We start from the raw sequence: 22,673 nt of genomic DNA on the forward strand, positions 1-22,673 counted from the left end.
ACAAATCATAATCGTTGGGAATGCAGATGGGAGACTCCTGATCAGAATGCCAGGCAGGCAGCCACTGCGAGTGGAGTTTACCAGTCAAATTGCCAGGGTTAGAGGTTCCAAATTCGTTCAAAATGTTATATTTCAATAGTACATCCACCACCACAGAGTGGCAGTAGCTAGCTTTTGTCACAGTCACACACACACAAATTGTTAACTTGCCAATGCCGAAGAAGATATGTACATTTCCGGATTTCCGGCTATGTAGCTTTGGTCGCCACGGTTCCACTTTCCACACGTGTTCAACCAGGTGCATTTGTTTTTCTTTGCGAGTTTTATCATATTTGATTTACGTAGCCTACTAGCTAGCTCGACTATTTGGAGGATCGATCACATGTTATGTAGCCGCTAGCCAGCTAGCTATAGTAGCTAGCTATTTATCCCAACATTGATCACACTTGTGCACGTATGTACGAAAAAGTCAACGTGTGTTTTTATATGCACGTATTTTGCTAATCGAATTATGGTAATTAGTTAACGTTACATAGCTGCTAGCGGTCATGACTATCCATGCTGTCACATTTAGGAAAGAAAGGAAAACATTAATATTGTCTTTCTCTTACAGATAGAGAAAATAGGATATTCTGCAGCCACCATGCTAGGGACTCCAACATCCACCAAACAAGGGACACGTGAGAATTCCATGTTGTTTGAGATGTCTCGAATATCCCCTCTTCTATTTGAAGACACTCCTGAATTAATCTCATCAGTGGCACCTGATACAGTCGAGGGATGCAAAAAGAAGAAAAAGAAAAAGACTAAAGCACTATCTGAACAGGGATCAGAAGAACCTGCAATTGAGCATAATCAAAATGGTCACCAGTTGACAGTAGAGAAAAGGGGTGAAGAACCTAAACATAAAGAGCAAACAGTAACCGTGGTGGAGAAGGAGAGGAAGAAACTCAAAAAAGGAAAGCAAGAGAAGCAGCTAAATGTTGTTCACAGTGAAATGGAGGTACCAGATCCTGAGGAACAAACTGGTGGGAAAACAAAGAAAAAGTCAAATAATCTTCAAACACAACAGGTGGGAGCAGAGGGAGTGACTGCTGATGTGAAGAATATGAATAGCCGGAAGAATAAGAGAAAACATAATAACATTGAGCCAGAACGGAGGATAGACAGTGTCCTCTCAAAGGCTGCAGTAGACGTTTCAGCTGTAGCTGCGCCAGATGAGGCCAGAAAGAGTAAGAAGAAGCACAAGAACAGACAAACAGAACTTGAAGAGGGAGCGGAAAGCTGTCTGACAGTTTCAAGAACAGCAGAGGATCCAGAAATCATAGAACTGCACACTGAAACAGTCAAGAGTGGTGAACGTATGGTAACTGAGGCAGCGGAGAACGTAAAAGAGAAGAGGAAACAAAATAAGAAAAAACACGGAGAGAGTGAACTGAATGATTGTCCAGATAAAGCAGACCTTCCAGGTATAAAAGAACAAGCTGTAAGAAAATTGAAGTCAAAGAGGCCGAAATCAGATGGAGAGTCTGCAGCTGTGGAGGGCAGCGGGAGAAAGAAAAAACAACGCAGAGAGTCAGACAAGGGAATGGACAGTGTCCACTCTGCAGCAGATGTTTTGGATTTAACTGTTCCAAATGACAACAGGACTCATGATGCTGGAACGAACAGTGAGACAGAGGAGGGCGCCCATTCAGTCATTGAGACAGGGACCCAACACAACAAACCCTGCCTAAACGAAGAAACTCTAAGGTGAGTAGATGGAAACCTGGTTCACTTGTATTGAAGTGTGAATCTAGCGTATTTTGAACGAGTGATTTCCTAAGTGAACACAACCATTGACAGTAGGGCAATTCCACAATAAGAGTGATGCTGAGACTCTGATTTTTCATTTTAATGTATGCCCAACAAAAAACTATGTTTGCAAAGTTAAACGAACCATACAAATCTTGGCACAATGATGACGTTTAACCATTTCCACTGAACATTTTACGAAACACTCCATTTAAGCTACTTGTTGAACAGTGCAGAAGCAAAGATTGGTTACAGAATGAGTGCACCAGCTGCACGAACCCTCATTCTGTTACCAAACTTTGAATCTGCACCGTTGTTCAACTAAATGTGCTTTTGTACAATTTTCTGTAGAACTTTAACTTGCAATCATTGGTTTTTGTTTGACATTTTTTAAGTGAAATCAGAGTCCCAAGCAAAACTTTGTTACTGTGGAGTCGTCCAGAGGCATTTGCTGGTGAAAACCAGACATTTTGTGAATGCAGTGTACCAGAATATAATTTGGAATTTTCTCCCCTCACTATGCTACAGTGTGGACGACTGGCAGGCTCTGAAGGATCTCAAAGATTTCATTCCCAACGTTGAGTCAAAGTCTGTTGACGAGATCCGTAAGATGATAAAGTATGATCTTGATCGATTCAAGGAATTCCGAAGACAAGGTAAGCTTATTCTTCAGTCACTCATGGTTCAATATTTTTGAGTGTTTATCACGCCGTTATGTAACATTGTAGCAATGATATGTAAGATGTTACTGTGTTTAGAGATGTGACTGATTGTATTATCATATGTTTTATCATTTTAGACCTAACCAGTTAAGCCCATGTGGAATCTTCTGTTGTTCCCAGGCCTTTCCCTGCGAAGTGGAAGATTCAATGTGCAGGAGAACGAACGACTCAGGAGTAATGTCTACAACTTCCTGTCTCTCACTGGGATTCAGAGTGGCTCTGAGCTCTTCCATCCACAGCGCTTCAAAGAGGGAGAAGCAAATATCAAGAAATTGAAGTGTCAGCACAGATTCCATGAAAGAATAGGTGTGTTGTCTTGTAGCCAGGTTAATTCGATTAAGAGCTTTCTGACACCGCCGGTTTTTATCCACATTTACATCAAATCAAATTTTATTTGTCACATACACATGGTTAGCAGATGTTAATGCGAGTGTAGCGAAATGCTTGTGCTTCTAGTTCCGACAATGCAGTAATAACGAACAAGTAATCTAACTAACAATTCCAAAAACTACTGTCTTATACACAGTGTAAGGGGATAAAGAATATGTACATAAGGATATATGAATGAGTGATGGTACAGAGCAGCATAGGCAAGATACAGTAGATGATATCGAGTACAGTATATACATATGAGATGAGTATGTAAACCAAGTGGCATAGTTAGTGGCTAGTGATACATGTATTACATAAGGATGCAGTCGATGATTTAGAGTACAGTATCTACGTATGCATATGAGATGAATAATGTAGGGTAAGTAACATTATATAAGGTAGCATTGTTTAAAGTGGCTAGTGATATATTTACATAATTTCCCATCAATTCCCATTATTAAAGTGGCTGGAGTAGAGTCAGTGTCATTGACAGTGTGTTGGCAGTAGCCACTCAATGTTAGTGGTGGCTGTTTAACAGTCTGATGGCCTTGAGATAGAAGCTGTTTTTCAGTCTCTCGGTCCCAGCTTTGATGCACCTGTACTGACCTCGCCTTCTGGATGACAGCGGGGTGAACAGGCAGTGGCTCGGGTGGTTGATGTCCTTGATGATCTTTATGGCCTTCCTACATCCCTGTTCTTCAGCATTATCTACAGTGGTCAAAAAAATATGCTTAGGAATTTCCCAGAAAACTGAAGTCACCTCGTCCTAACCTGTTGTTCCAGGTGAAGGAATACCCAGGCCTTGGCATCAAGTCTATATTCGTGGGAGGAAAATGTTTGATGACCGCAACTACAAGGGCAGGTAAGACGGGGCTAGTTACTATAAGGAAATGACCCTCACGGTCATAAACAGCTATCCCGGCTTAAGTTATGTTGCCTCTAAATACAGTGTACGAAAGTATTGTAATATTGAATTGACATTTTCTTTAGTGTTCACAACTGTGCTCTTGTTCTAATATGAACCACTTCATGGTTTGCTAACATTTGCAGACACATTGAGGCACTTTGAATGATTATTTCCTTGATTTCCTTACCGAAGGTTCACCAAAGAAGAGCTTCACTCTTTGAAAAAACTGCAGACGTTGCACGGCAACAGGTGGGCGAAGATCTCGCAGTTGACTGGCCGAAGCGAATCGTCCCTGGAGAAACGTTTCGCTCAAATGTGTAAGTCGTTGGGAACTGTTCACCCCACCGCCTTAGTTTTTGCTGATGAAGTGGAAGAGAGGAATATCCAGCATCGTGGCACATTTTCTTTATCACAGTACATATTCTGCAGTTCTATCACACGTGCAAGGATGGTATCACGCATGCAATGATGGTATCACACATGCAATGATGGTATCACGCATGCAGTGATGGTATCACGCATGCAGTGATGGTATCACGCATTCGGTGATGGTATCACGCACGCGGTGATGGTATCACGCACGCGGTGATGGTATCACGCACGCGGTGATGGTATCACGCATGCAAGGATGGCCCAAGGGGAGAAATTGTGGTCTGCTTCAAGTAACTTCTTTGTTGTTGTAATATCCCAAACAAATGTGGCAGTTCCACCAAGTACAGATTACAGCTTTAATATATTGACTCTGACATCCTTGCCGGACATCCTGCTCCACTTATCTTTTTGGGGAAATGGTTGTTAGCTTTGTATGACCTGGGGCAATGCTCCCGTTTTTGTTTGGTATGTATTTCTAAGCTGCAAACAGAGGCGTGTGGACCGAGGAAGAACTGAAAAGACTAATGGAAGCTGTGCGGAAGCACCTGGTGGGACAGGCAGAGCCTGGCAGTGGACCAACCACCGTCAGGAAAGACCAGCTGTACAACAACATCCCCTGGACAGATGTGTGCCAGGCGGTTGAAACGCGCCACTGGTCCCAGTGTCGAATAAAATGGTGGGCAGGGGGTTTGAGGAGTCATGTTACAAAATAAACAATTCCCATTGAATTGTTTACACAAACGTTTAGATTCAGAACTTTTGTCTGACTTTTTAGACTGTGTCTTTGGTTTTGTTTCTCCAGGTTGGATGTTTTGAAGCACAAAATGGCATGTGGACAACCAGTATTCAGTGGCGGCACACAATCCTTACAGGGCAAAGTGGATTTGATCAAAGCGTAAGTGTGTTCATTTCCATTCAATCTATGCGATGGTGAATCTGTTTTTTTGCTACTTTGTTTTAGGATTTATTAGCCCAGTCTAGTGTCGTTGACTTGGACCATTCTGAACTGTTCTGATACACAGGACAAAAGGTAGAGGTTTGGTCCTGATATCTGCATGTGAAACTGTTGCATGGTGAATTTTTATCCATGTCATTTTTGACCTTCAAGGTTGAATGCAATGCAGATAGAAGATGCTGCAGATATCAACTGGGAAGAAATTGCTTACACAATTGGGTAAGAGGTTGTTATTAAACACAGATTGTTTTAGACTATGTGTCATGGATGACCTTGTTGTGTTTATAAAGTTGACATTTTCACCGGGGGAGATTTGTATTGGGTTGGCATTCACTTTTAGGATTGTCTAAGTCTCTGAATACAACACTGAGATCAATGCATGACAAACCCTTTCCAAATGTTTTCCATCTTCTAGGAGTGTGGAATTCAACAGTGCATGTCAGTGTGATGTACGTGTGTTGTAATGCAGTGCTATGTGCTAACATTTGTATGTATTTAATTTAAGGGATGTCACGCCGCGCTACATTCAGACACATTACTACAGGTTAAAAGTAGCCAGCGTTCCGATGTGGCAGAGCATGTCCTTCTGTGGTAGGTGTACGCTACTGTCATAAATACTATCCTCTTATTTTACAGGGCAGGGCAGTAAGAGTGGGTCAGGTTCGAACCCAGGCTCACAGTAGTACACAGTACCTGGGAGCCCGAGGCAGCGGCTTAGACCACCTCTCTATCGTTAGAATTGATAAGTGTGAATCACTATGATCAGTGACGACATTGTTTAGTATTTTTATTGTATTTTACCTTTATTTAACTAGGCAAGTCAGTTAACAAATTATTATTTTCAATGATGGCCTAGGAACAGTGGGTTAACTGCCTTGTTCAGGGGCAGAACGACAGATTTTTACCTTGCTCTAACCACTAGGCTACCTGCAACTCCAGAAATAAAGGGAGAGGTAATGTTGCTATCTCCCCCTTGACTGTACTATTTAAATATAATAATACTTTGGGGAAGAGAGCTTTGATATAGTCCCAAGTTACACTTATTCCCTATAAAGTGCACTCCTTTTGACCATGGGCCCTGGTCAAAAATGGCACACTATATAGGGACTAGAGTGCCGTTTGGCATGCACATGGTTTGCTGGAACCATTTACATGTTTAATTTCTATGTATTTTCTTTTCAGAGATCATCGACTTCCTCAACAGTAGAGTTCTCCCCAATTTTGAAGAGCGCCTCCAAGTTCTGATAAACTCAGGAGAGATGGTCTCCAGAAACGATCCTCAAGAGCTCTTTCTCCTCTCTGAGATCTTTGATAATGAGGACAGCGACTACTACAGCGAGGTTCAGAACAGTTAAAAACAAAGCACGTAGACCTTGCTTAAGTTCCCTGTGGGGGTAGCTGTGTGCCCGCTCTTTCATTGTGGTTAATGACGATCAACTTAGTTGTAATTAAATGTTAGTTTGGTTTTCTGTAAGACATTACAATGTCATCACCCCATAACGATTACTTTGATGTAATGCATTTTGTGGGGGGGATATGGTGAATACTCCGGCGACCAGCTGTCTAATTGTTTTGTATTGTGTGTTTGCAAAATCTGACTGAGGGGACATTTTTATAGTCCCTTTTCTTTTTTTTAGAATAAATGGCTTCTAGTTGCTCTGTCTTGATTGGCTGGTCTTCACCCATGTTTATGAAAATCACTAAACCAAAGCCTCTTAGTGATTGACTACAATTAACAGAGCTGACAACTGGTGTTGAGCATCAAACATTTTATTTAGTTATGTGAATGTATTTGACTGTTTCCAGTTGTGGTTTGTTGAAGCTTTTCTGTTTCTGTCAACATGTTTGATAGACATGACATACCCTTGGGGTCGTAATGGAAACCCAGTCTGCACAAGATTCTCAAACAGGAGTATCTGAACTCTGCTCAACGGCATGGAACAGAAGCAAAGAAACCCATGTCCCATTTATTACACATGTAGTAATGTACTGCTAAAGAAACATGGGCTAACAGTATTAAGTGTGTAAGAAAAGGAAATTACATTAAGATTCCCTCTTCAAGAAACAGCAATAGCGTGAAGACATATCCATCGGCAGTCTGACAGTTGAAAGGAATGGGGTTACCTAGCTAGTTGCACACATGAGTCAAGTAAAAGCTTTGGGTGAAGTTGCCACTGGGGGAAACCTCACCCTGGAGTGGTTCAGACACGCAGACCAGCCATGGCCCTTTCAAGGGGATCACTGCTCCAGTACCCATGGTCCCAGCCCAAGAACCAGCCAGTGAATGTGGGAGGCTCATGACCTTGCTTTAACTTCACTATGGGTGTACTGCTGTCCCGCTTGGTAGGGTCTGTCTCTATGTAACGAACAGCTGACCACAGAACAGGAAATAGGCAGGAGGAGTGAGGAAAGAGAGAACAGTTAATTTAATGAATCGGCACATTTAAGTTCCCGTCAGCACTTTTATCAGGTAATTATGTGATCTTGTTTTAAACCCACCATTGCTTACCTGAGGCTATACCCTCCGTCTTCTCCTCCTCATGTGCTTCACCTCCGATCCAAACAAAGATCTGATGGGTACATGGAAAATAGTGAATCAACAGGGGTGCATTATTAGCAAAAACAGAGTTAGACACGTTCAGCAGGATGCAACGTTTCTGAACGTTCAGATCTAAATATGCTATGTAGAACAAACAAGCCCCTCACGTGGAATAAGGAATCGCTTTGGTTCTTTTCATGGCATTTCTACAATATTCGGCTATTGAACGTGGCCCTGGTTGCACCTTGACAATCGCTCTACTAGTCACCTGTTCCCAGGTGTCCAAGAGCATGACATCATCTGGGGCCAGGTCTTCTTGTGTCATCTCCCCAGGCACCTCTTCAATCTGTGGAAATAGTATTGTGGCATTTTGACAACAGGCCAGGTCACTGCACATTCAGGAGGACATGGAAATGGTTTCCCACACTTATGTATAAAATGATCAAAGGCTATTTCATTCGCAGAGGAAACTGAATTTGTCCAAATGGATATTCAAATCATGTCAAAAAATGTAAACAGGAATAGAGCAAAGTAAGCTGGAAAGTGCTATACTACAGTTATAACAGGGCAGACTCACAACGAACTGGCCAGTTTTGTTGGAGCAGGCAAACAGGCGTGGTGGATGAACGTCCATTTTGTTTTTCAGTCTGGCTGAAGTACGGTAGTCGGCTTTACCTCCCAGAGCATCCCAAAAGTCATCTTGACACACAAACACATACATACAATTGTGGATCTGGAAGAAGATGGAACTGATGGATAAGCTTTGTCTTGTATCCTCATAATCAGTAACATTCTCTGGCTATTGGCTAAACACCATTTCAATGTGAATTTGACTGCTGACAGGGAACGTACCTGCTTCTTCACCCTCGGCCAGCTCTGAGGCTGAGACCCCTAGACGGTCACTTAGCTTTTGAGCTCCATGTTTCTCACTGTCACTTGTCCCCTTTCCCACCCATATGAAGGAGGATGCCGGGGTCACCAGCACAAAGACATCGTTGGAGTTCAGATTTGAGGCAGCAGCATCAACCTTGAGTGGAGAGAGGAAGAGAGGAGGCAGTGAAAATACTGTACACTGGAGGTACTAACTACAGTTCTGCCATGGCAAACGGACTGTAGTCATCTTCACCAAGAAACCAACCATACATCACAATAGCTCGCTACTCAACTATCTACTGGGGTGTATTAGTGTAGTTTCGGCTTGTTTGCTTCCGTTTGGATCCTAGTGAATACACCCCAAGAGTAACCAAATAGGTGAACCTACAAAACAGCCTTTGTTGAGCTCTTCCCACCTCACCTTCCATCTCCTGTTACTCACCTCTATGGCACGTGTGCAGCCAGCAGGGTTGGACCGCACCTGGAACAGCTGTGTGTCTGCAGCCTGGGCCTGGCCACCCTCTCTGGAGGTACCACCCTGGTGCACTACCATCGGCTGCCCCCCGAAAAGACTCATGAGGTGGGCAGGCTCCTTACCCTGGATCACCCGCACCTTCATCACGGTAGAAACAGATAGAAAATCATAGAGTGAGTCAGAAACCTGGCTTTAAACCTAACCTTCCCTCATTTCATTTCATTTTACAGACCAATGCGCTGACCCTGTTGATATCCGTGTCTGAATCCTGGCTTAGGCAGGCCACCAAAAATTCTGACATTTCCATCCCCAGCTACAACATTTTCCGTCAAGATAGAACCGCCAAATGGGCAGAAATGCAATCTCCTGCAAAGATAGCCTGCAGAGTTCTGTCATACTGTCAAGGTCTGTGCCCAAACAGTTCGAGCTTCTACTTTTAAAATTCCACCTTTCCTGAAATACTTCTCTCACTGTTGCCGTTTGTTATAGACCCCCCTCAGCCCCCAGCTGTGCATTGGACACCATTATTGATTGCCACCCATCTATCTTCAGAGTTTGTACTGTTAGGTGACCTAAACTGGGATATGTTTAGCACCCTGTCCGTCCTACAATCTAAACTAGATGCCCTCAATCTCACAAAAATTATCAATGAGCCTACCAGGTACAACCCTAAATCCGTAAACATGGGCACCCTCATAGATATCATCCTGACCAACTTGCCCTCAAAATACACCTCTGCTGTCTTCAACCAGGATCTCAGTGATCACTGCCTCATTGCATATGTCCATAATGGGCCCGCACTCAAACGACCACCCCCCATCGAGAATTTCAATAAGCATTTTCTTTTTTAAATGTTACCCCCTTTTCTCTCCAATTTCGTGGTATCCAATTGTTAGTAGCTACTATCTTGTCTCATTGCTACAGCTCCCGTACGGGCTCGGGAGAGATGAAGGTTGAAAGTCATGCGTCCTCCGATACACAACCCAACCAAGCCGCACTGCTTCTTAACACAGCGCGCATCCAACCTGGAAGCCAGCCGCACCAATGTGTCGGAGGAAACACTGTGTACCTGGAAACCTTGGTTAGCGCGCACTACACCCTGCCCGCCACAGGAGTTGCTGGTGTGCGATGAGACAAGGATATCCCTACCGGCCAAACCTTCCCTAACCCGGACGACACTATGCCAATTGTGCGTTGCCCCACGGGCCGGTTACGACAGACCCTGGGCGCGAACCCAGAGTCTCTGGTGGCACAGCCCTTAACCACTGCGCCACCCGGGAGGCCCAATAAGCTATTATAATGCTAGTAAAACTAAATGCATGCTCTTCAACCGATTGCTGCCCGCACCTGCCCGCCCGCCTATTATCACTACTCTGGACGGTTCTGACTTAGAATATGTGGACAACTACAAATACCTAGGTGTCTGGTTAGACTGTAAACTCTCCTTCCAGACTCACATTAAGCATCTCCAATCCAAAATGTAATTTAGAGTCAGCTTCCTATTTCACAACAAGGCCTCCTTCACTCATGCTGCCAAACATACCCTCGTAAAACGGACTATCCTACCGATCCTTGACTTCAGCGGTCATTTACAAAATAACCTCCAACACTCTACTCAGCAAATTGGATGTAGTCTATCACAGTGCCATCCATTTTGTCACCAAAGCCCCATTTACTACCCACCACTGTGACCTGTATGCTCTCGTTGGCTGGCCTTCGCTACATATTCGTCGCCAAACCCACTGGCTCCAGGTCATCTAAGTCTTTGCTACGTAAAGCCCCGCCTTAACTCAGCTCACTGGTCACCATAGCAATACCCACCCGGCACACGTGCTCCAGCAGGTATATTTCACTGGTCATCCCCAAAGCCAACACCTCCTTTGGCCGCCTTTCCTTCCAGTTCTCTGCTGCCAATGACTGGAGCGAATTGCAAAAATTTCTTAAGCTGGAGACTTATATCTCCCTCACTAACTTTAAGCATCAGCTATCAGAGCAGTTTACCGATCACTGTACCTGTACACAGGTATACTGTACCTGTACACATCTGTAAATAGCACACCCAACTACCTCATCCCCATTTTGTTATTTATATATTTTTGCTCTTTTGCACCCCAGTATCTCTACTTGCACATCATCATCTGCACATCTATCACTTCAGTGTTAATGCTTAATTGTAATTATTTTTGCCACATTGGCCTATTTATTGCCTTACTACATTTGCACACACTATACATAGATTTTTCTTTGTATTTTTGACTGTACGTTTGTTAATCCCATGTGTAACTCTGTGTTGTTGTTTTTGTCGCACTGCTTTGCTTGATCTTGGCCAGGTCGCAGTTGTAAATGAGAACTTGTTCTCAACTGGCCTACCTGGTTAAATAAAAGGTGAAAAAAATATTAGAACAATCCATTACCATGGAAACGTATTCCTAAAGATCCAGCGTCTGCAGACAAAACAACTGACTAATATTGTTAAATTCTGTAATCCAGTGCATCTTGATTAAAAATGATCTGGACCGTATTATCGGGGCCAGACAGCGACAAATCAAACGATCCAGTCACCTGTACTGCCCCTCCTCCCAACTCGTCATCCAGCTGAGCAGCCAAGATGGCCGAGGCACCAATTTCATCCTGGCTAGAATCCACTCCTTGCCTGTGAAAAAGGAGTACTTTTCAAGTGCTATTCACATACATTTATGCTTAGGTTATATCATAGAGTATATAGTTGGTTTAGATGTGTCTGATACAGTATGTCACAAAAGCCCTGGTGCACATAAATGATGAAGATACAGTAACGATAGAAGGACAATAGCAGTTTTTGCTGTAAGACTATGTAATAACATATAAAGCTTCCAGAAGGATAATCTCCATTGTCTTTACCATATGTAGATGACCTGTCCGTTACGGCCTCCATGCTGGTAGTTGTAGAGGATGATGTAGCTGTCTCCCCCATAGAATCGTCCATAAGTGGAGGGCTCCACAGGCACCTTGTCAGCTCCCTCAATACGCCAGATCTATGGAGGTTAACAGGTAAACACAGCTCTTACTAGTAGTCGTCCATGAATGGAAAAAAGGTAACACCCCTTGCGGTTCTTTTCTCAAGGCTTGTTTGTGAGATTGTGACACCTTTTTGGTGGGTGTGCAGGCCCACAGTCATAACCCTTAGGGGCTGTAAGTATCCCTTTTCTGAGGACATGACTATCCTAAACCTTGAAACACAATATTTAAGGTTAACTACCATCGTACTATATGGTGTTTACTCAGGAAACCCCAGTGTCCCCGGGAAATTTTTCTTTCCTTACCTGCTTCTCTCCATTCCCCTCATCCACCATCCCATGCTGAGCCGCCATGGCATCCGAGTGATGGAGAGTGGAGGCATCGAAGGGCACCTTCTTGATCTTGGCGATTTTGTTGGACACGTAGGCGGTTCCCAACCCCACTGTATGGTCCGCGTCACGCCAGATTTTGAAGAACTGCTTGAACAGAGGGGTCTCCCCATTCTCAGGTAGGATCTGGATCTGGGTGTGTTTCGGGTAGCCCATCTTTGTGATAAACTGTTCGGCAGCACTCATCACCGCACTTCTCTCCTCTTTGTTAGCGTCCTTACCTGTTTTTATTCCAAATAAACTCATGATTAAACTGCAAAGGCAGAAGAACTAAGTGATTTCCAGGCACAACAGTATTCAAAAGTAGTGTCTAATCTAAGGGAACATTAAAGCTTGGGGTTTTACAGTCAAAAGAAGTCATGGAGACCAGCTGCTGAGAAGAAACCAATACCTTTCCAGACAAAGATCATGCCATTGGGGCCATTGTCCAAGATAAAGCAGTCACTTGACTCCAGGGCATTCTGTGAAAACGGGTTCTCCGATGCTACCATATCAATGCCCATATCCCCACTGGCATTAGACACCTTTTGAAAAAAACATTTCAATGTAATATTGGTATTTGAAGGTCTGCTCAAAAACTGCTTATTACATAATATTTAACGATTCAATTGTTTAATTCGAAAATGGATCTGACCTTGTATAATTTCGCCAGCTTCCTATTGGACACGTCTGTATTTGTGTCATCTGCTTTTGCCTCAGGCAAATCGGGTTTGGGTCCAAGAATCTGGAATAAGACTATGAGAGTCAGGCATCTCACAGCAAATTATCACAATTATGTTAAAAAGTAACTAACTATAGATGTTTATTGGAAGCATATAAACAGTTGCATGATTTGAAGTGTATAGAAATTAACTATTTTTTTCCGTCCCTTTCTCCTTATTGAAAGACTCACCTCCAGCATCTTCTCACATTCTGCCCCCTCGTCACATATGTACAACTCAGCCCGCCCACATCGTTCATTGTCACGGATATCCTTTGACACCTGAGTGGCCTTCAGCTTCTCAAAGTTATTGGCTTTGGAACCACACCATTGATAGACCTCCTGTAATAGAGACGAGTGAAGATTATCAGTACAGTGGACCAAGTGTAATAGTGTTGCTCCTCTGCCTGTTGACTATGTTAAAGCATACCACAACGTGTACAAATTATATTTTACATTATTCATGACCAAAACGGTATTGATTTCAAAGTGGATTACTTACAATAACAGCTTACTAACATGGGCAATGACTATACAGTCTTAGCCTACAGTGTACAAATACATTTCCACTAAAATCTGCAAATAATTTCACTAAATTAAATCAGTATATGTTTCCTTGATTTGTACATAATGTAGATAGTTTGCTGTAGAAACTCTTATAGATTTCAGTGAACTCACGTTGCCCAGGTCGAGGATAAAGATGTCTCCCTGGTTGAAGCTGTCCCAACTGACTGCTACCTCTGTGGCTCGAACCACACGCCGACCCCTGACCTGCAGCATACGCTGCACCTTAACCTCATTGGACACCACATGCTTGAACCCTGAAGCCACACCCCCTTTCTAAGGTAAAGATTGGGAAGATAATCAGTGAGGTAAGTGGATGAGTTTTTGAGATAAGTAAATACATTTAACAAACTTATTGAATGTCTTTCAACATTGCCAGTAAAAAGCACGAGCTGACACACACCCCAAAACGATGGTGGAGGTGCTAACTAACGGAATAGTAAACTGTGTAAATACATTATCGCATACTCTATATATACCATATGCTTCCAACAATTTAACAGGTAAACCAACATTTTGGCCCACAGTACCTTCTACCCAGCACACAGTTCCTTCTTGGGTAGAAGGTACTGTGAACACTGTAGAAGAGACGGTGCCAAAACGTTGGTTTACACATTCAAATGTTAGTAGCACACGTAGACTGTGCGACTTCCTTTGTTTCTCTTTACACCTTTGTTTCTCTTTGAACATTACCATGTACTTCAGTCCAGTTTTGAAGTAGCCTGAAAATGTTCTTGACTCGTAACCCTGCACCTCACGGTACTGAATAGGTTTGCCACCCAGGTAGTCATCTATTTGGATGGTAAAAATGGCTGCTGCTCCACTCTCATCTTGTGTACAGTCATCTCCTGCAGGACCAGAGAAATAATGAATGGTCACATTTCAAACATTATTTTCACAAATAATGGAATGGATTTCAATTGTAAAAGTGCATAAGCACACATCAGTGGACTGAAATGTACAAACACTGTACAACATTTCAAGAAATACAGTCATTCTGACCGGATCAAGTTTTACCTTGCCAGAAGTGAAGGTCATACTGTAGATGCCCAGAACGTTGCTTAATGGTATTAAGAACAAGGTATGCGTCCCCTGAGTAGAACCCGCCATACAGACTCTCTGGCACGGCCACCAGGTCCAGACTCTCAACTCTCCACACCTGGAGCCCAGGCTTCTTCCCGGCCCTTTTAAACTCAGGATGGTACGCCATGCTATATGGGGCAGGAAAAACTTCCCATTCAACTTTGATACCTGTCCCTAGGATAGCCTAGAATCCAGACCTGTTTTGTGATAACATTCCACTCCGAACTGATAGTTAGGGAACTAGAGTTAGGGATCATGTGCCAGTTAAGAGTTCAAATAAGGTCTGTGGAGAGACACAGCAGTTAAACCAGAGATGTTCTCTAATGTTGATACAGGTTTTGATTTCACCACTCACTCACAAATAACTTGTCTGAGCAGAGAAAGAGATGAGGGAGGGCTCTCATATCTCTAGCCAATTAGTAGCATTAGTCTCATCTTGCCCAAGGGCTTTCTCCATTACCCTCCCCACACATGATACACTAGGCTAGTCCCATCCCAAAAACAAATAGGGGTGAGTGAGTTCATTTTGCATGGCCTGGTGCCCCAGGTGGGCGGAGTTTAAACATTTTAGACCATTCCATTGGTCCTTAAGTGAAATCTCCACCCAACCGGGGCACCCTGCCATGCAAAACACTGGCCATTGTTCCAGCTGCCAACATTATTTTTCTTGCCTGGCTACCAATCCGCATCACTCCGGCCAAATGCCTCACCCACTAACATTTCTTCTCCATTATGACCAATAGAGCAGTCATAATAAATTCCGTATGAGTCATCAGGCAATATTTTGTCCCCCCTACAATAAAACCACCTTCTGCATGGATGATGTTCTCATGTCAGCTGATAAAACATTATTTTGCCATGGTTTAATTAACAGATACTAGTTATAGCTTTCGTGGGTTAACCTACTTTCCCTTTACACTTTTCAGAAAACGAATGGACACAGAGTAAACCTGGTCCTGGACTGAAAAACACTTTAAAATGGAGAATCTCCATTGAAGACCCTTCTTAGTCCAGGACTAAGATGAATATTTGTCCAGGAAACTGGCCCTATATCATGCCTAAAGCTTATCTTGCAGTTTATAAACTGCCCAAGAAACATCTCACGATTATTGTGCAAGGGAGTCATTAATCATGAGATAAGGTACTACTTGAGGGAGTGCCTCATGACTACCCAACATCTCATATATTAACATTTGAGAAGATAAGGAATTCAATTAAGAAATGTTTTCTAATGTAGAAAACAACTGTATAAAATTTAAATTGTAACATTTATTCAACATCCTACTGGATGGAACATCTTAACTTTGTTTTAACAAAACCCAAAATTCACAACGACATTTCATTGTTGTTTCTGACTTTCAATGAGGAAGGCAATCAAGAGAAATGAAGAACATAATAAGCTATTCTAAAGTTGTAAACTTTTAATGTCAAAACAAATCTTCATTCAAAACAAAGTAGCCTACCTGGTGTGCAATAATAAATAAACGATTATGCTTGTCGTTAGCGGCTGGTATCAAGAGGTTGCTCAGCGATAAAGTGACACGGCGCTTCCGTAGATTGTGCGGGATAAAATGACTGTATGGGCGACTCCCTTCTGCACCAGGTACAGGTAACTGCCAAAATAAAGGAAACATCAACATACATCGTCTTAATAGATCGTTTGGCCACCATGGATGGCTACGTTTAGACAGCCCTGTTCTGATATTTTTTTCCAAGTAATTGGTCTTTAAAACCAATCACAAAATATGTTTTTCAAACCTGATCTGATTGGTCAAAATTTGTGAAATAAAGATCAGAATTGGGCTGCATGTGTAAATGCAACCGATGACCCAACAGCTTCAATGCACATTGGCATACATTCTACAAGCGTCTGGAACTATATTGGAGGGATGCTACACCATCAATTCTGGAGCAAAACGCTCCAGAAAAAAAAAAAATATAGTATTCCAATAAAACTATTATATTATAATCCAGAAGAAAGATCTATCATATCAGATTGTATCCTTTAGGAGTCCAATAGGACTGGTTCCAAAATCTGATCGGATTTTCTTTTGGAGTCAGGATTTTTATTTGGAATCCTATAGTGTAGTGCCCCGTATAATCGGCATTTTCAACAGCGTTTAAGAAATATATTACCTTCAACAGTGTTATCTTGTGATCAATCCATCAATGTTTTTGAATTATTGGTGTCGTCAAAAATGTTGCTAACGGGTTAGCAATTGTCATGTTTGACATTTCAGTGGAAATACTACTAGGCCTACGATCAGCTTTTGATAAGCGTTTTAACAAAAAAATAGGTCCCGTATTATCGGCATACGGTCCGCAGTTATTGGCCACCTTACTATTTTGTTCAATTACAAGATATCAGTTTAATTTTGTTCAAAAAAGAGACACCAACCTCGTATCCGAAATTATTTACTAGATATCTGGCTAGCCTTCCAGTTAAAAAAATAAATGTCTTGCCCGTCAACTTTTCATTGCGTAGCCCGGTGCGCCTTTCTGTAGACTCTAAAAACGGTTCTTCACCAACATCTTCTTCAGTGTTGTAAACAAACAATGTCTCATTATTTGTTTTACCGATTAATCTTATGTAGATAAAAGTAGATAACAGTTTAATACTAACATATGAGTATGAATAATTTAGGTTAAAAGTTTGATATTAAATGGTGCGGTCTGTCGCGCAGTCGAATTTTACAATATACAGCGTGTCCCACAAAATGTGTGTATATATAAAATATATTACTGAAAACTCTCAAAACCTAACTTACAGAAATTGCAATGAAAATCGGTGGTCAGCTAGCTAGAAGGGTGTATTTATTCGCAAGGCGTACCGTTATTTTCCAGGTCATTTAAATGTTGAGATCGAATTGATTTAATCCTCCAATCGCTAGTGTCCGAAGTGAGTTTTTTTTTACTAGGGTAAAATAGAGACGGATACAGAGTGGTTAATTAATGGCGCAGACAATTGGCTGAGCTTTGGCTCAAACAGCGGTCATCGAGGGGGCATATCTGTTCCGGAGCCAGGAGTTTAGACAGCTACACCAGAATCCACCACATTGCTGTGATTTTTCTATTAGATTATTGTATATACAATCCAATAGGATACGCATAATCCTATTGGATTCTAATTGGAACCTTGTATTGGAATCCTATAGGAGTTTAATGTCCGTGTACGTGTGTGTGCAAGCGAGAGAGAGAGAGACCAAAGAATGGATGCAGAGCAGAATTAGGCCGATACCCGCTAATTATCGAAATCCAGAAAAGAGCCGTTAAATTCTACAACCGCCTAAAAGGAAGCGATTCCCAAACCTTCCATAACAAAGCCATCACCTAACGAGAGATGAACCTGGAGAAGCAAGCTGGTCCTGGGACTCTGTTCACAAACAAACAGACCCCAAAGAGCCCCAGGACAGAAACACAATTAGACCCAACCAAATCATGAGAAAACAAAAATATAGTTACTTGACACATTGGAAAGAATTAACAAAAGAGAGAGCAACAGAGCAAACTAAAATGTTATTTGGCCCTAAACAGAGGCAGAATACCTGACCACTGTGACTGACCCAAACTTAAGGAAAGCTTTGACTATGTACAGACTCAGTGAGCATAGCCTTGTTGCTATTAAGAAAGACCGCCGTAGGCAGACCTGGCTCTCAAGAGAAGACAGGCTATGTGCACACTGCCCACAAAATGAATTGAGAGAGATTGAGAGAGATTGAGAGAGATTGCTGCAGCGGTATTTTAAGTTTAACATGTGCCAGCACCAGCAGCGCAAGCTTCCTAAGCGATTTCGGAACATTTTAAAGTATCTTATAAATAGTTATCACATACAGACTTTATATATCCGAATTCAGAATCAAACAGGCTTACCAAAAAATAACATGATACAACGTTTCTTTTGACTGGCGATGTTGTGCTTGATCAAAATCGCATCAGGTGGCCTGATTTCAGATGTGTCCTGTAAACAAGTTATTAGGGAAATCGTTATTCTTGCAAAGCATGTAAAGGTTTAAATCAAACTACTACATTCACGAGAATTGTATTATTGTGCGCATACTCAGTACCGGTGTTGAGCCGAAAGTCCCTCCTGCCAGAATTCTCCCTCCCTCCGGATGAACGCGCACACACGCAATTCTTCATTGCTGCGACTTGCTTGCTAGTTGAGATTTCAGAAGTAATGTCTGCAGTTTAGGTTTTGCTATTTGTTTGAAGTGTATTAGTCTATAAATATATCTCTTTGCCATAATTTGTCATCTCTCCCATGTCTTATTCGACTAGTAGTTGTTCTGAAATGTTTATTGCTTGTTAACATTTTACTCCCTCTATGTTTAATATAACATAGATACATTAATTATTCATTTCGGATGCCTATACGTGAAGTATTTGACTCTCGTTGAAAGTATTTGACTCTCGTGACAAAATTAAGGAAATTAGAAGGGGGGGGGCGAAATCCACCCCCCTTAAATCTTGGGTCTGCAAGGCCTGGCACACTTCAGAATCATTTTGGTGATCTATCATGCCCTCTGATGTGTGCCACAGGAAGTATTAGACTCTAGTCACAAAAGGAAGTGGTTATTTCAGCAATAATAGTTTTCAGAGCCCTGTACTGTTCCCTCAATCCCCCATCCCATCTGCTTTTTCCTCTTATGACTTTTCCTACATTTTTTAAAACTCTTTTTCTGTTTTAGTTTTGAAGAATGTAGGTACAGTAGTACAAATCCAATAATAATAAATAAAAAAGTTGTACTCTGGGTGAAAAAGAAAGTTCAAATATATAAGTCAACATGAGTGCATATCCATAATCACAGTAAACTGTTATAATAGAAAAAAATACAAATAAAAGAAATCAATGTACAATAATATAATAAACAAAACTATGACTGAATGTGCCTCCATGAAGAATCCCCTCCCCAATAGGTCCCTTCGCCCTCAATAGGACACCCCCAGCACCCACCGCACCCCCATCAACCCTCAATAGGACAACCCCAGCACCTTCACCATCCCCATCAACCCTCAATAGGACAGCCCCAGCACCTTCACCATCCCCATCAACCCTCAATAGGACAACCCCAGCACCCACCGCACCCCCACCACCCCCATCAACCCTCAATAGGACAACCCCAGCACCTTCACCATTCCCATCAACCCTCAATAGGACAACCCCAGCACCTTCACCATCCCCATCAACCCTCAATAGGACAGCCCCAGCACCTTCACCATCCCCATCAACCCTCAATAGGACAGCCCCAGCACCTTCACCATCCCCATCAACCCTCAATAGGACACCCCCAGCACCTTCACCATCCCCATCAACCCTCAATAGGACACCCCCAGCACCTTCACCATCCCCATCAATCCTCAATAGGACACCCCCAGCACCTTCACCATCCCCATCAACCCTCAATAGGACACCCCCAGCACCTTCACCATCCCCATCAACCCTCAATAGGACACCCTCAGCACCTTCACCATCCCCATCAACCCTCAATAGGACACCCTCAGCACCTTCACCATCCCCATCAACCCTCAATAGGACACCCCCAGCACCTCCACCATCCCCATCAAGCCTCAATAGGACACCCCCAGCACCTTCACCATCCCCATCAACCCTCAATAGGACAGCCCCAGCACCTTCACCATCCCCATCAACCCTCAATAGGACAGCCCCAGCACCTTCACCATCCCCATCAACCCTCAATAGGACAGCCCCAGCACCTTCACCATCAACCCTCAATAGGACACCCTCAGCACCTTCACCATCCCCATCAACCCTCAATAGGACATCCCCAGCACCTTCACCATCCCCATCAACCCTCAATAGGACACCCCCAGCACCCTCACCATCCCCATCAACCCTCAATAGGACACCCCCATCACCTTCACCAACCCCATCAACCCTCAATAGGACACCCCCAGCACTTTCACCATCCCCATCAACCCTCAATAGGACACCCCCAGCACCTTCACCATCCCCATCAACCCTCAATAGGACACCCCCATCACCTTCACCATCCCCATCAACCCTCAATAGGACACCGCCAGCACCTTCACCATCCCCATCACCCTGGATGGCCTCCCTATTGCAGCTCACATGTTCAGGATTCTAATTCTAGCCTACAGGGCCAGAAAATGACCAGCTCCTTAATACCTTTTGGTCTGGATAAAGTGCTGTACTGTTGTTCTTTCTCTGTGATCTACAATTGTGTCATTCTTGAAGTTGTCTTCTCTTTAAGGATTCAGTGGACATTCACCAAGACTTCGCTGTGTACTGTTGCCTAATTGGTTGAATGAGTTGAGCTGCAGGCATCATAACCGCACAGGACCTTGCTGTTTGTAAACGCTGATTCAAAAAGCACTTTGATACTGATGCACTTTTGTACTAGGAATACCTGTTGCTGTCACGGTTGTGTGAAGAGACGAACCAAGGCGCAGCGTGATTAAAGTTCCACATATTTATTTACGTGAAACTTCCAAACAAAAAGAAACAAACAACAAACCGTGACATCAGAGGTGCCAGATGCACTAACTCAAAACAAGATCCCACAAATCACAGTGGGGAAAATGGCTGCCTAAATATGATTCCCAATCAGAGACAATGATAAACAGCTGCCTCTGATTGGGAACCATACCAGGCCAACATAGAAATAAAACAACCTAGATTACCCACCCTAGTCACACCCCGACCTAACCAAAATAGAGGATAAAAAGGTTCTCTATGGACAGGATGCTGTGCCTGGACATCGGCGCAGAGGAAGGCTCCTGCCATGGAGTGGGACTGGACGCCGTGCCTGGACACCGGTGCAGAGGGAGTCTCCTGCCATGGAGCAGGACTGGACGCCATGCCTGGAAGCTCCGGACCGTTGACCCTCGCTGGAGGTTCCGGAACGTTGAACGTCGCAGGAAGTTCCGGACTGTGGACCGTCGTAGGAGGTTCCGGACTGTGGACCGTAGCCGGAAGCTCTGGACTGTGGACCGTAGCCGGAAGCTCTGGACTGTGGACCGTAGCCGGAAGCTCTGGACTGTGAACTGTCGCCGGAAGCTCTGGACTGTGAACCGTAGCCGGAAGCTCTGGACTGTGGACTGTCGCCGGAAGCCTGGTGCGTGGAGCCGGCACAGGTGGCACCGGACCGGTGACACGCACTTCAGGGCGAGTGTGGGGAGCAGGCACCAGACGTACCAGACTGGAGAGGCACACTGGAGGCCTGGTGCGTGGAGCCGGCACAGGTGGTACTAGACTGGTGACACGCACTTCAGGGCGAGTGCGGGGAGCAGGCACAGGACGTACCAGACTGGAGAGGCACACTGGAGACCTGGTGCATGGAGCCGGCACCGGGCTGAGATGGTGCTCCTCAGCGCACCTGCGCTGCAGCATACTCCTTGCCAAAACCTCTCTCATTACCTTCCTCTATCGACTCCCACACAGGCTCTGGCACTCTCCGCTGCTCTACCGCTAGCTCCGCCGACCACCCATCGTGCCCCATCCCCAAAGAATCTTGGGGTTGTCCTTGGGCTTTCTGTGGGTGCGAACCCTGGCGTCGTCGCGGTCCTCCCTTTTTTCCTTCCGTCTGCCGCCAAGGAAGGATTTCACATCCTCTCAAGTCCAAAACCTCCTCACCTCATGTTCACGCTGCTCTGTCCTTTGTTGGTGGGATCTTCTGTCACGGTTATGTGGAGAGACGGACCAAGGCGCAGCGTGATTAAAGTTCCACATATTTATTTATGCAAAACTTCCAAACAAAAATAAACAAACCGTGACATCTGAGGTGCCAGATGCACTAACTCAAAACAAGATCCCACAAAACACAGTGGGGCTGCCTAAATATGATCCCCAATCAGAGACAACGATAAACAGCTGCCTCTGATTGGGAACCATACCAGGCCAACATAGAAATAAAACAACCTAGATTACCCACCCTAGTCACACCCCGACC

The 22,673-nt window shown here is 43.7% G+C and overlaps 2 protein-coding genes across 5 annotated transcripts; one reads left to right on the plus strand and one right to left on the minus strand.

Moving 5' to 3' along the window:
* The first annotated feature begins 175 nt into the window (after positions 1-175).
* On the plus strand, positions 176-6,789 carry LOC109910322 (transcription termination factor 1). 3 transcript variants are annotated; one of them, XM_020509481.2, is made up of 11 exons: positions 176-298; positions 614-1,752; positions 2,323-2,450; positions 2,637-2,822; positions 3,672-3,750; positions 3,988-4,112; positions 4,648-4,843; positions 4,970-5,062; positions 5,276-5,341; positions 5,628-5,713; positions 6,305-6,789. In XM_020509481.2, the coding sequence occupies exons 2-11, from the start codon at positions 644-646 to the stop codon at positions 6,475-6,477; spliced, it is 2,241 nt and encodes a 746-aa protein (XP_020365070.1). In that variant the 5' UTR covers positions 176-298; positions 614-643; the 3' UTR covers positions 6,478-6,789. The 3 variants fall into 3 exon arrangements, with proteins under 3 accessions (XP_020365070.1, XP_020365069.1, XP_020365068.1); XM_020509480.2 differs by having other exon boundaries at positions 244-454; XM_020509479.2 differs by having other exon boundaries at positions 254-514.
* Positions 6,790-6,874: 85 nt separating this feature from the next.
* LOC109910323 (gelsolin-like) lies at positions 6,875-16,345 on the minus strand. 2 transcript variants are annotated; one of them, XM_020509484.2, is made up of 16 exons: positions 16,206-16,345; positions 14,677-14,870; positions 14,353-14,507; positions 13,774-13,935; positions 13,288-13,437; positions 13,030-13,119; positions 12,787-12,919; positions 12,312-12,616; positions 11,890-12,023; positions 11,572-11,662; positions 8,977-9,147; positions 8,514-8,688; positions 8,239-8,360; positions 7,930-8,007; positions 7,632-7,692; positions 6,875-7,493 (listed from the first exon to the last, which is right to left on the minus strand). In XM_020509484.2, the coding sequence occupies exons 2-16, from the start codon at positions 14,867-14,869 to the stop codon at positions 7,324-7,326; spliced, it is 2,190 nt and encodes a 729-aa protein (XP_020365073.1). In that variant the 5' UTR covers position 14,870; positions 16,206-16,345; the 3' UTR covers positions 6,875-7,323. The 2 variants fall into 2 exon arrangements, with proteins under 2 accessions (XP_020365073.1, XP_031653242.1); XM_031797382.1 differs by having other exon boundaries at positions 7,622-7,692.
* Positions 16,346-22,673: the final 6,328 nt, after the last annotated feature.

Source organism: Oncorhynchus kisutch, linkage group LG19 (genome assembly GCF_002021735.2).
Source record: "Oncorhynchus kisutch isolate 150728-3 linkage group LG19, Okis_V2, whole genome shotgun sequence".
NCBI classification, from domain to species: Eukaryota; Metazoa; Chordata; class Actinopteri; order Salmoniformes; family Salmonidae; genus Oncorhynchus; species Oncorhynchus kisutch.